At 41.3% G+C, this 12,702-nt stretch overlaps 1 protein-coding gene across 2 annotated transcripts in view; it reads left to right on the top strand.

The window, feature by feature from the left end:
• The first annotated feature begins 6 nt into the window (after window positions 1-6).
• CHD1L (chromodomain helicase DNA binding protein 1 like) overlaps window positions 7-12,702 on the top strand; it is a 24,659-nt gene continuing 11,963 nt past the window's right edge. For both annotated transcript variants that reach the window (XM_031555971.1, XM_010719180.3), the window contains exons 1-12: window positions 7-105; window positions 1,372-1,484; window positions 2,227-2,333; window positions 3,493-3,607; window positions 5,045-5,076; window positions 5,986-6,067; window positions 7,328-7,490; window positions 7,758-7,913; window positions 9,008-9,100; window positions 9,534-9,630; window positions 11,054-11,127; window positions 12,144-12,255. In XM_031555971.1, coding sequence (XP_031411831.1) covers window positions 9-105; window positions 1,372-1,484; window positions 2,227-2,333; window positions 3,493-3,607; window positions 5,045-5,076; window positions 5,986-6,067; window positions 7,328-7,490; window positions 7,758-7,913; window positions 9,008-9,100; window positions 9,534-9,630; window positions 11,054-11,127; window positions 12,144-12,255 — 1,241 coding nt within the window. In that variant the 5' untranslated portion in view covers window positions 7-8. The remainder of the gene's footprint in view (window positions 106-1,371; window positions 1,485-2,226; window positions 2,334-3,492; window positions 3,608-5,044; window positions 5,077-5,985; window positions 6,068-7,327; window positions 7,491-7,757; window positions 7,914-9,007; window positions 9,101-9,533; window positions 9,631-11,053; window positions 11,128-12,143; window positions 12,256-12,702) is intronic.

The raw sequence follows: 12,702 nt of genomic DNA, 5'->3' as shown, positions 1-12,702 counted from the left end.
TGCCCGCCATGTCCCGCTTCTTCCAGGCGCTGAGCCGCGCCGGCAGGGCTCGGGCGGGAGGGCTGGGCGTGCAGGAGGAGGACGTGTCCCGCTGGGGGCTGACAGGTCAGTGCGCCTGGCGCCGGGGATACGCACCGATCCCGTGTGCTCCCCGGCAGCGGGTACGACGAGTGGCCCCGGGCCTGTTCAACCACGGCTATCGCTGCCACAGCGAATGTTATGCCCTCTCGGCTCGTTGCTTCTTACAGTCTTTCCTTCCTCTTTCAGTCACTTTGCTTTTTCCGTTCGAGCAGTATTTTGGTTTACTGAGCTGCTGTGGATGCCCCATTGCTGGAGGCATTCAAGGCCAGGCTCTGGATGTGGCTCTGGGCAGCCTGGTCTGGTGGTTGGCGACCCTGCACATAGCAGGGGGGTTGAAATCAGATGTCATTGTGGTCCTTTTCAACCCAGGCCATTCTATGATGCTATGATTCTGTTAAAGCTAAAATGTTTCTGTGCAGCCTGGTGAACTAAATGACTTTTAAAGGTCCCTTCCACTACTTAAGTCTGGATACAAGAAAAGGTCTTGAAAACTTCAATTTGACTTGTGTTTGCTTTGGTATATCATATCCATTAATAAGGGTTGCTCTGTGTTGGTGGTAGCTACAGGGATCTGCAGTTGAGGTCTGTTCTAGCATAAGCTGGAAAGCATCTTATTGGAAAGTAATCATTATGTTACTGTGGGCTGTTATAGAAAAAGATTTCTAAAATAATAGCCTGAAGAGTGTCCCTGGAAGTACTGCTTATGTGTTTAAAATGTGTCTGAAGCTGAAATCATAGAATCATAGAATGGGTTGAAAAGGACCAGAATGATCACCTGGTTTCAACCCCCCTGCTATGTGCAGGGTCACCAACCACCAGACCAGGCTGCCCAGAGCCACATCCAGCCTGGCCTTGAATGCCTCCAGCAATGGGGCATCCACAACCTCCTTGGGCAACCTGTTCCAGTGCATCACCATCCTCTGTGTGAAAAACTTCCTCCTAATATCTAACCTGAATCTCCTCTGAATTCAGTTTCTGTCAGGAACGCAGAATGGAAGCCTGATTATCGTACTGGATTCCATATACAGACCTTTGTAATAACTTGGGGCCATTTTTGTGCATCCAAGTTCCTGAAGATGGTTTGATGTAATCTGTTTGCTGTAACAGCAGTGTTTCTGCTCTCTAGCAGAGTAATGCAGCTCCTGCTGAAAGCCTGGCTGCTTTTGCTGTAATGCAGCTGTTTGGAAGATCAGACCTGTGCAAGACCTGCTTCTGGTGGCTTCCAGCTGTAACAGTGCATACAGTGTGTTGGATGGCTATGTGACATTAACAGATTGCTTTTATTCACAGGCATTAAGCTTCGTCCATATCAATTAGATGGTGTAAACTGGCTGGTGCAATGCTACCAAGTCCAGCGTGGCTGTATCCTGGGTGACGAGATGGGTCTTGGGAAGACTTGTCAGGTGTGTCATCTTCTGAAAAATGACTTTTGCCTAACTTTTTTAGCTCAGGCTTCCCACAGAATGAAAAAAGCACCCTAAGCATGTAAGCAGCCACATGCTGAAGTCCTTACTCATAAGAGAGATCTCTTTTTTTTGTTCCTTAATCATGTAAAACCCCTGCTAGGTCCTGAGCAATGCTCCAAAAAAGTTTGAGGAGAGTTGTAAAAATATAAGTCATATTACACAGACGTATGAATGTGTAATTCATAGTAGTTTACAAATAATGTTAACTAGTTAACACAGCGAGTATGGAGCCAGTGATGTCATTTTGATGCTCCTGCAGTAGGATGATTTTTGAGTCTGTCAACACGTGGATTAAAGTTGAATACACATAGATATTTTTCAGGGTTTTTTTTTTAATTTATTTTTTAAGTGGGATTCAGTTTTGTTGGAGTGAATGATGATCGTGGTTTGGTTTCAGATGAGTCTTAAATAACAAACTGGCACCTTTAGGAAGTGATGGGTGGTAGATCTTTGTGACTGTTGGAAAAATGTCTTTGGAAAAGGGCTATAGATGTTGAGGTAATGTTTTAGGATGTAAGCTTTTATTTCATTGATGATGGATCCCCTTTGGTATTCTCTTAGCTCTGGTTTGTGTTGGAGAACTTGTGGGAAATCAGCTACAAACCTCAAGGGGACAGTTTATGCAAGTTCAGGAATTTCCTTGTTATTAAAAAAAATACTTTTTTTCATTGCCTTCTAGACTATTTCACTTCTTCTTTATTTGACAAAAAAATTAACAAACAAAGAGAGATCCCTAGTACTTTGTCCTCTGTCTGTCCTGAGCAACTGGAAGGAGGAACTGGAGAGGTAAGTTTAAACAACTGTCCGACTCATTATAGTCTTGAATGATGAGTTACAAAGACTCTCTTCAAATATGCTCAGTCTAGCAATTTTCTTCCTTTCAGAAGGAAGAAAACAAAAGAGGGAAGCTACCAAACAACAAATTGATGTATACGTTGCTAGCAGTTAATGCATAGCCTATACAGTGCTGTGATACCCATGTGTTCATCCAACTTACAGTGTTGGATGACTGTCAGTACACACTAGTTTTGTGCTTGTTGTTTTCTAACCCCCATGCTCAGCCTTTCTTAGGCAAATTCTGCTGAAGACAGACAGGATTCTGTATGATGAAAGGTAAGACCCAAACTGAATAGTGTGTTTCTTGGCATGCTCACACATGCATCTAAAATACCTTACGTCCATGCATGCAACCCATATTCACTAGGGTACAGCATCTGGGCTGATGGCACGTTTGCTATGCCCAGAGTCTGTATGTTTTTAGGCTTGAGCCCAAACATTGCTTTTGAGAGTAGTGGCTGAAAGCTATAGATTAGAACAGCTGTATTTCTGTGTGGTTGTTGAGCAATGCTGTGTCAGAGACAAAAAATATTGAGGTTAGATTTTGAAATGATCTGGCCTGATTTGGATAAACAAGCAGCTGGAATAGCTGGAAAAAAAGTGCATCTTTGTATGACTTACTATGGTAAACTTCAGTAGTGAACAGCTATGTCAGAGGAACAATAGGCAGGCATTGGTAGTAGGATTAAGCAAGGAAGAACTTTATGGTTCCAACTCTTCTTCCATGGAACTGATTTTATCTGCCTTCACTATGAGGGCTAGATTTTTTGAGCCCTCATGGAACTATTTGCTGCAGACATTGTTCACCTGTACTTTAGCTACCTCTGGACAAATTCTGTGCTCCCAGCCAGAGAATCACTTGCTTCTCATGAGCTTTTTCAGTTTCGAATAGCAGACCGACCGTTTGATTGGTTTTCCATCATCTGTGTTGAACTTTGAGATCTAGGAGAAAGCAATTTATGTGGCATTTGTCCAAACCAGAACCAGCAGCTCAGGTGCCAAGCTGGGATGCAAATTAACCAGGAAGGAGATAGATTCAAGAGCTGAGATCCAGCGCCCAGGAGAACAAGGTACTATCTTTCTCTTGCTGTCTTTCTCTTGATGACAGGTTTGCTCCAGGTCTCTCCTTTATGACATACATTGGCAACAAGGAGGAGCGATCCGAATTGCAGCAGAACCTGAAAGAGCAATCTCATTTCCACGTGCTCTTAACAACATATGAGGTACGTGTTGTCTTCGTCACTTGAAAAAAGGTCTCAGGTTTTTCCTTGCCTTTTCCATTCCTCTGTACACTATGCTTCAGCTCTTGCCCGCTGTACTCTAACCTCCCTCAGTGATTTCCTACTCTGCAGCCCACATCACCTGCTCATCTAAGTTGCTGCAGTTTTTGTGCCCTGAAGATAGTCAGATATAACCCTAGCTTTACCACACAGCTGTATCACACCTTGAATAAACAAATCAAAATCAGAAACATCTTTAACTGATGCTACATGGCATTTTCATTGCCTTTCTGTGCTGCCTTACAAACCTTCTGTATTTAATGGAAAACGTACCTGTGTGATGTTTATTAAGATTCTGTTAATTGGTTACTGCAGGAACGCTTTGAAAGAGCTTGCTTATGTCTGTACCTCTTTTGCATGCCCTCCTCAGCCAAAACCGGACTGCAAAATGGTGAGGTTTATATTAAAAATGATGGAATTTGGAGCTGAATCCAGTCAGTGCTTTACAGAGAACCAGTAGGATTGCTTCCTTGATCACTGCTTTGGGTTCTGCAGGGCCAGGTGCTTAGTTATGTGGAGTGGAAAAAAGCCTTTGTCTTTCTCTTATGATTCATTTCCACTCAGGCGTTATTTTGTATCAGTGCTTTGATTTTATTTTAACAGCCTCTTAACAAACAAACCGATTTGAAATTAAATGAGAAAGCTTCTTGCAGCTTCTTTTCTTTCTCCTGTTTGATCTCCTCTTCCTTTTGCCCCTTTGCTTTCCCTCTCAAGTATTTTACCATTTCCTTCCTCTAGGAGCTATAACCTGTGCTGATCACTCTGAACCTGCATATTTTTCCACAGTGCACAAGCAGGAGTGCAGTGATGAGCCTTGTCCTGAATGTGATAAGTGGAGGTGCTCATGCTAAAGCAATGCTGACAAAACAATCAACCACATGGAAATATTGACTTAGCTAGTATTTTTTCCATCTCTGTTGCTCTGATGATAAAATTCTGTGCTTCTTAAGGCTTATCAATTGACCCAGTTTCTCTTCCTCCTCGAATCCGAAGTTGGACAAGTAATGTGAGCACTTTAGGATATTAGCAGGTCAAATTAATCCACTGAAGCATGTGTTTGCTTAGAGTCAGAAAGATTGTAATGCTGGAGGTGCATGGTGTTTCTAAGAGAGTGTGAATGATACAAACAAATGTTACAGACTTGTCTGAAAATTTCCATGAATTCTCTGAGGTTTTACTACTGATGCTTTGCCAGAGGAGCATTAAAATGAAGAGTTGCTAAAGCTTGTGGTTACATTATCTGTTATGTTACTTTCCTTGGTAACTGATTTCACTCCAATCCTGCACTATTTCACCATAGTTTGCAATTAGACAGAAAGATGCTCTCTTTTGAACTATGTGTTAAGTTGTAAGTAACAGTTTTGTTTTCTTTCATTGCAGATTTGTCTGAAAGATGCAGCATTTCTCAAATTGTGAGTACAAGTTGTTATTACTATTATTATTTTAATTTAATTCTGCAAGTCTGTCAGAGATTTCTGAAATGTATATTTATCTGTGTGCAAGATTCTCCACGTTTTACAAGAGCCAAAGTTATTTTTCGATTATGATCAGGCGCCTTTACCAACTTTCAGTGTAGAGTCCTTAATGTCACTTAAGATACATGTGAACAGAGCAGTGGAGCGAAATATAGATACGTGTGATTCCAGCCCTTGTATTCCACTGAGAAGAAAGGTGTGTTGGTAAGAAAAGCTGGAGGGTCATGCTCTCCCCTCCCTGCCTATCCATCAGCCAGAACTGTGTGGAAGTCACTCTGAAATGTGGGAGTTGAAATCCTCACAGAAATGAGTACTGAGCGCTGAAAAGAGTTTGTATTAAGTCTGGTGGATCTAGTAGGCAGCAAGTGATTCTGCAGCCTAGACAATGTGATGGTGCGTGGACTGAGCTGAAATTCCACTCTTGGATGATTTGCAAAAGGTCACCTCTGCAATCACTAGCTCGTCATTGTTGCTGGGTTTTTGCATGGGTGTAAGGACCTAATTTCATGTCTTTTTCCACATGATAGATCTCCTTGAATGTTTGACTAACTTGTACTTGCATAATTTTTCCCACAGAAATGGAGGTGGAGAGAGAAACAGCAAATTCAAATGAACTTACTTAGTTTTGATTTCAGGCTGTACTTAAGAAGCAGTATTGGCTCTTGAAAATCTGTACTTGTGAATTCCTCCTACTCTTCCACCACATTTGTGATGCTTGCCTGTGGTTCATGGAGCGGGAGCCTCTTGAGTTCAGCCAAACAAAGCCATCACTTATTTCAGTCTTTTTGCATTGGCAGTAGTGATTTCTCTGCAAGTAATTGGAGATACTGTGTTGTTTGTTCACAGTTTTGACTGGGCTGCCTTGGTTGTAGATGAAGCTCACAGACTGAAAAATCAGAACTCTCTGCTTTACGAAACACTCACTGAGGTAAAATATACCAGCTATCTTTTACTGTATAAAGACTTTTCACTATAGGAGACAAATGTTCTGTTTATTTCTTTGTATTGTATTCTTATTAACCTTGGATCACAACCAGCTTCCATCATTTCCATCAGAATTGTTGAACAGCTCCACATAGTTAGTGGCAGAGTGATAAGGGCCTATTGTTCTGGCCTTGTGTGGAGCTAGGCAGTATTTGGAGCTTATCTCTCATTTTGGCTCGTGTTTGTACTTGAGTCACTGGAGCAATTCGAGAGACTGAAAAATGTAAAGAAACTGAACATAGCACTGAAGCACAGCTGTACTACTAAAGTGTTAGAAATCTGCCCAATGTAAGACTGTATAAAGTGACAAAGAGGGTATGTCCAGATTTGGGAGGGTGAAGGAATCCTTGCCTCATTTATGGGACCCCGGGTCATGAACTGTTGATTTCCATTGTCTCACTTAATAGAGCCACCCTTGTTTATTGAAATTACTAGAATTGCTCCAGCTTCCCTTGGGCTGTCCTGGATAAGACTTACTTTCTTGTGAATGAAATGAATGGCTGTGTGAAGGGTGCACTTCTTGTCACAGCAGTAAAACATGGACATTACATCTGGACTGGCATCAGCAGTGATGAGCTGCAATGCCTCTAAATGTACATAAAAAAAAAAGATTCCTGAAAAGCTCAGCTCCTGAATCATTTAGAAGATTCAGTTGAAGTTGAAAAGAAATAGCAGTGATTCACCTTAGCTCTCCTGATGTATTTTCTTAAGAAAAGACGTGTAGTTTTTTTCAGTAGTAACCCTATTCCCAAGTCCCTTTCCAGAGATTGCTATATGCAGCATGGAGCAGATAATGTCACTCTGATTGTCAGACTAGATCAGAAAGTAGAAATTGAATGTGATTGTTAGCAATTTCATTTCACTGTCCTATTTCAGCAGCATTTTCGAGTTGTCTGTCATAACAGTGAGTATGCAGTATTGGATCTGGGAATTCTAATTTTGTTTTTGCATTTTGTTCTTATTTTGCTTATGCTGTCTTCTTTGCACTGGTGCCAGCCTAAGTCTGGTAGGGCTGTTTGACAGTCACACCATACCATATGTAATATGGTTTTGGCTGGCATTTGCAGTATTCTGCAGGCATTTCTATGCCACCTGTCATCTTTAGGTAAAGCATAAGAGGGAAGTGGGTGGAGCTGTACATTAAGTAAGTTTTCGTTTCAAATGCTCTCTCCTTATCATTTTGTTTTGCTGTTGATTCTTTCAGCTCCCAGTAGGTTTCAGTCTGCTTCTCACAGGCACTCCAATCCAGAACAACCTCCAAGAACTGTACTCCTTACTTAGCTTTATTGAACCTGATATTTTTCCTAGAAAACAAGTGAAAGAGTTTGTTGAATATTACCAAGCAGTTGAAAAGGAGTGTGAGCCAGGTAAGTAACAACTGATGCTGTACTTGAATCAGGACCAGCTGTTATCTTGACTGGGAGGCAGGCACATTGTATAAGTAATAGTTACTGATCTTAGTGTAGCCGCTAAGTACTTTAGGTGTGCAACTCCTCTGCTTTCTCTGTAAAACTGGGCTAGGATAATTTCATTAAGATTCCTTTATGCATTTATTTTTGAAAGTATAGTTGTACAGATACTGTATAAATCCCTTATGCTTCATTGGTAATTTGTTATATCTTGCTTCTGAATAGCCAAAGAATTGCACAGTCTCCTGCAACCATTTCTGCTTCGAAGAGTCAAGTCCGAGGTGACTGCAGACCTTCCGAAAAAGGTGGAAGTGGTTTTGTACCATGGAATGTCAGCTCTGCAGAGGAAGTACTACAAAGCTATTTTGACAAAAGATCTAGGTAACTGAGGCATTTGAGTTCTATTGGTTGATTTTTGGGCTGCTTGATTCATGATTTTAGCCTGTGATAGAGGAAGAGACGTATGAATCTAGAGCTGGTCTCTCTCAGAGCTGAGGAGGGACAGCTTCAAGAATCTGCTCTGGATCAGCTTGTAGTTAAAAATCTCATGAACAAGTAAGCCTGCTCCTGTCCATTCTTTTTGTGTTCAAACAAAAAAGGTTGTACAGGAAATTCTATGTCTCTACAAATTTTCCAGTAGAAGTATAAATCTCACATAGCAAATTGAAACCTGCTGGATGTAGATTTGAGTGCCTTAGGAAACCACAGGACCATACGGACAATACAGCCACAGGTCCTTGTCCTAACAGCTCACTCTTTGGAACTTCATGTATGAATTAACTGTAACAGAGCATCCAGAGAGATGAAAGAGAACATATTTTGTTCTCTGAAATCCTCCTTTTTCATTTCTATATACCACATGCAGTTTGTCAGTGTTTTTGTGTTGTAGGGAAACTGTAACTGGGGGGACGGTGACTCTCTGTTCTAGAGCTAATGCCTGCTGCATCGAGGAGCCACCATGCTTTGCATCATCACCATGAAAGCTGAATCTTCTTCTAGAGTCAGCAATGTCCACGTCTCTTTGTTTTCCCCCCAGAAATATGCATCTCTTCTTAACTTCCTGGTTACCCAGAAGATCTTTACTGTGTTGTATTACTTTCTTGGTTTTGTTCTTGGAAAGTTCAAATGAACTGTAACAAATTAGTTTTGATGATTTCTAGATCTACAACGCACTCTTAGAATAATATCATTGGCTCTTTCCAAGGAGTTGAGAAAATTCCGGAGGTTTTGACAAGGCAAAGTAGTAAAGGCTCTCTCTCTCAGAAAAAAGAAAAAGAAAAGTGAGGGGAATTTTTTTTGGCTCATGAGAACAGGTGTATTAGTCTTGGGATGGAAAATCAAGTACAAAAAATGATGTGCGAAGAGTTACTTCAATGCTGAAGCAGTGCAAAGCAGTGCTTAGGTGTTCTCAGTCACACCATTGGTGAAGCATGGGCTTTCCTGCTCAGTTCTTTTTTCTGCGCACTTTGTTCCAGATGCATTTGAAGGTGGAACAGGAAGGAAGGTTACACTTCAGAATGTCTTAACACAGCTTCGGAAATGTGTTGCCCACCCATACCTTTTCAATGGTAAGAAAACGTTCTCTCTTTCAAAATAGAATTTTTTTTCTGTATGCTTTTTTTTTTTTTAATTTAAAAAATTGCTTAGAAGGGGCAAGTAGTAAACAGTATTGCACCAGCTGTGGATTTGTGAGCAGTTCTAACACAGGACAGTTCATCAGTGATGATGAATGTAGGGGCTTGTGAAGTTTAAGTTTTCTACTTCAGCTCACCACTTGATTTGTCATAAGTGCATCTTCTCTCACCTAAACAATGAAATCACATTTCATTTTGTGAGGTACTTCCTGAAGTACTGAGGGTGGGTTTTTTTTTAGACAAAGACCATTATTTTTCAAACAAGCAAGCGTTCTGGGCATGCTTGGCAACATGGTCACTTAAAGGTTAATCATTGAGTTGATATCTGTATAATTAGGTATACTACTGAAACCCCTTTCTTTTCCAGGTGTTGAGCCAGAGCCCTTTGAGATTGGAGATCACATCATTGAAGCCAGCGGCAAACTATGTTTGTTGGATAAACTCCTTTCATTCTTGTATGATGGGTATGTTGTGTTGGGATGGGGAAGATAAGATGGAGTTGACACAGAGAGAAAAGATAAACTAAGAAGGAAAGCTGCCTTATTTATCCATAGATTGTGCAGATACCACAATCACACAAGCACTGCCCTATTTAAAGTATGCTACTAGCTATCAGAAGGAGATGATCTCAGTACAAAGAACTGCATTACAGGCTATAGAGGAATCTCAAAAAAAATTTGTAGCTTCCCTTTAAACATTTCTCAAAACACTTCACTAACTCTCACATATTCTCATATATTGCCAAATTTATTCTGGGAACCTGAGAGAATATATATCTGACAGGGCTTTCAGCATATATGTTTTTATTGAATTTCATGAGAGTAGCTTCCAATGCATCAGTTCAGGTCTTTTGCACTGCAGTGCTTCTATTACCCCAGGAGGCAGAATGCACAATGAGCCTGAAAAAGAAATTTGACAGGACCGAAGCCCCAGAATAAGCAGAAATTTTAGGTTTGGAACTAATATTCAAAACTCCTGATCTTGACCTCTGGTGACTTCAGAACCTGTAACACAACAACCTTAAATATCTCCCTACAGATCTCAGGTGGATGGCAAATCGAATCACAATCTGTGTTCTCATACATGTTCTTGTTTGATGCTTCTTGCACAATTCATAAATTCTACCTACTTTCTTAATCAGGCTGCAGTTTCCCTCTGAGTACTTCCAAAGCACAGAGCTTTAGAAGGGAAGTTCTGATGCAGTACTGGAGGGCTCTGTCTTCCTTCTGTACAGCATATTGTGAGTGGATGCCTCTCTCCCTTTGATGTCTTTGCCACAGGGACAGCCCTGTGCGACTCCTGAACTTGCAGTTGTTGATTTTAAACAAAGCACTCTCACACTGTCTGAGGCCCAGAGCAAGGAGAGTTGATTTCTCACTTAAATGCTGCTTGCAATTATATATGGGCACGGAGGGTCATTTGCTGGATGGGAAATTATGTTCTGTCGCAGAGATGCTGATACTACATTTTTTCCTGTATTTAAGATGTTTTATGTTACGTTGTTAGAGAGCAATCTAGTGTGGCAAGTCACGTGGTGAAGACCTTCATTGCACTACATTCAAACTGAGGATCCTTTTAGCCAGGATTCTCTGGGTCCTTGCCAAGGTGCATTTAGCCCACAGGAGTGTTGTGCCAGAGCCTTGTTACCTGTGACTCCACACTCTACACATGGCAGCTGATGCTATCAGGTGGGGCTGGTTGGCAACATTTGGTTGTGGGGCTGAAAATGTGAGGGAGTTGGCAGTGACTCTGTGAGGCTTAGTGCAGTGTTGTGGTGAGCTCTTGCTAAGTAGCAGTGGTTGGTTGAGCTACTGTAACGCCTCTACTGCTTTGTGAAATGCTGTCACAGTATAACGTTGCTGGTGACATCTCATATTCTTCTTCCAGTGGCCATCGTGTCTTGCTCTTTTCTCAGATGACTAAACTGCTTGACATTCTGCAAGACTACATGGACTACAGAGGTATGGTCTGCATGGTTTGGCAGCAAAGGGCTTATCTTAATGATCTGTGCCATATAGTGTTAGTCTGGTTTTGGCTGATCTACCTGAGATGGAGAATGTGATGGGTATTTGTTTCTTCTCAGTAGACAGAAACCATATTCTTACAGTTGACTGTGACCTGGGATTTGAATTAATCTCTTTGTGCAACCTGCCTGCAAGGAACTGGCACTTCAGCATTGTTCTTCAAAGTAGCTTGAACTTTGGTTCCTTGATAAAATCAAGCTAATAGATGGCAGAGTAGCAAAGTTTCATTATATACCTGTGGTTACTTATGTACCTGAGTCCTGAAGTAGTTGTAGTGCAGCCATTAGCATTCAATTCAGTTTGTCCAGTGCAGAACACAAATTGTGCCACATTTATACCAGGGAATTAGTTTTTGATTAAGTGAGAGCTCAGTATGACTGTTTTGGCAAGGCTGCCAAAGGGATCTTGAGACGTTTTCTTTTGTTTCAACCCACATGGCTCCATGCCTACTTAGGACTTCCCATGAAAGAGGCTTTTCTTTGGTGTTTATGGATTTGGACAACTAATATTGCACTAAAAAGCCAAACGTAAGGCCATTTCCCATACTGCTTGCTCACAGGAAAGCACACATTGAAAGCAGTAGAAACTTGCATAAGAAAGATATGATGGTTATTGGCTTGTAGTGTGAAGCCAACAGCCAGCACAGTATAGTCTGAAATGGGACTCTGGGTTAATGTTCTTATGCTTTCGCTTTGTATTTCCCCATCTTGTTTCCATGCAGTAAATTAAATGCTAAGAGTTTCTGCTTCAGATTTAGCTAAATGAACCTTTGTTGACAGTCTGGGAGTCAGGGTCACTGGAAAGAAAAAGAGGAGTTGAAGGTGATAAAATGCAAATCAGTGTGGGAGGACTTGGCATAAAAAGTCAGGACAGCAGTTAATCTATGAAGAATGAAATAAGAAAGACAGAGTATAACCAGACTTTCAGAAACATACATTTTGTTGTTTGGAAAGGCTATAGCTATGAGCGGCTGGACGGTTCTGTAAGAGGTGAAGAGAGACACCTTGCCATTAAGAACTTTGGTCAACAGCCCATCTTTGTCTTCCTGCTGAGCACCAGAGCTGGTAAGTAAGGAAGGGAGAGACAACACGTGTCTTGCTTCTGCACTCTTCTTTTGCTGTCTTGCAAAATATCAGGGTGTTCTGAATCCTCCATATTCTGTTAATATGGAGGATTTTTGAGAGAAACAAGACGCATCGTGAATTTGGGCTTCTTAGTTGGGAGACCCAATTCCTGTGCTTTGCTTTCAGCAGTTGATGCTAAAATGCTTTTCAGGTTGCAGCTGTTTGAGTAACTTTTTTATTCTGAGCTCTGCAATGCCTTTCCCTGTGCCAGGTTAAACTGAAGGAATCTCACTAGCATTTTATTTCTGCAAGCACTTTATTTCTAAAGTTTCAGACTTTAGGCAGAAATAGACTTCCTCTAAATAAGCTGGTAGAATTGCTTCCTGAACATGGACGTGCACTCTAGCTGGCAGACAGACTCAGCTGAGAGCCTTTTACTTAGCAAAGA

This window comes from Meleagris gallopavo, chromosome 1 (assembly GCF_000146605.3).
Source record: "Meleagris gallopavo isolate NT-WF06-2002-E0010 breed Aviagen turkey brand Nicholas breeding stock chromosome 1, Turkey_5.1, whole genome shotgun sequence".
NCBI classification, from domain to species: Eukaryota; Metazoa; Chordata; class Aves; order Galliformes; family Phasianidae; genus Meleagris; species Meleagris gallopavo.
Note: the sequence above shows the minus strand (reverse complement) of the source record. Positions and strands in the feature narration are given on the sequence as shown.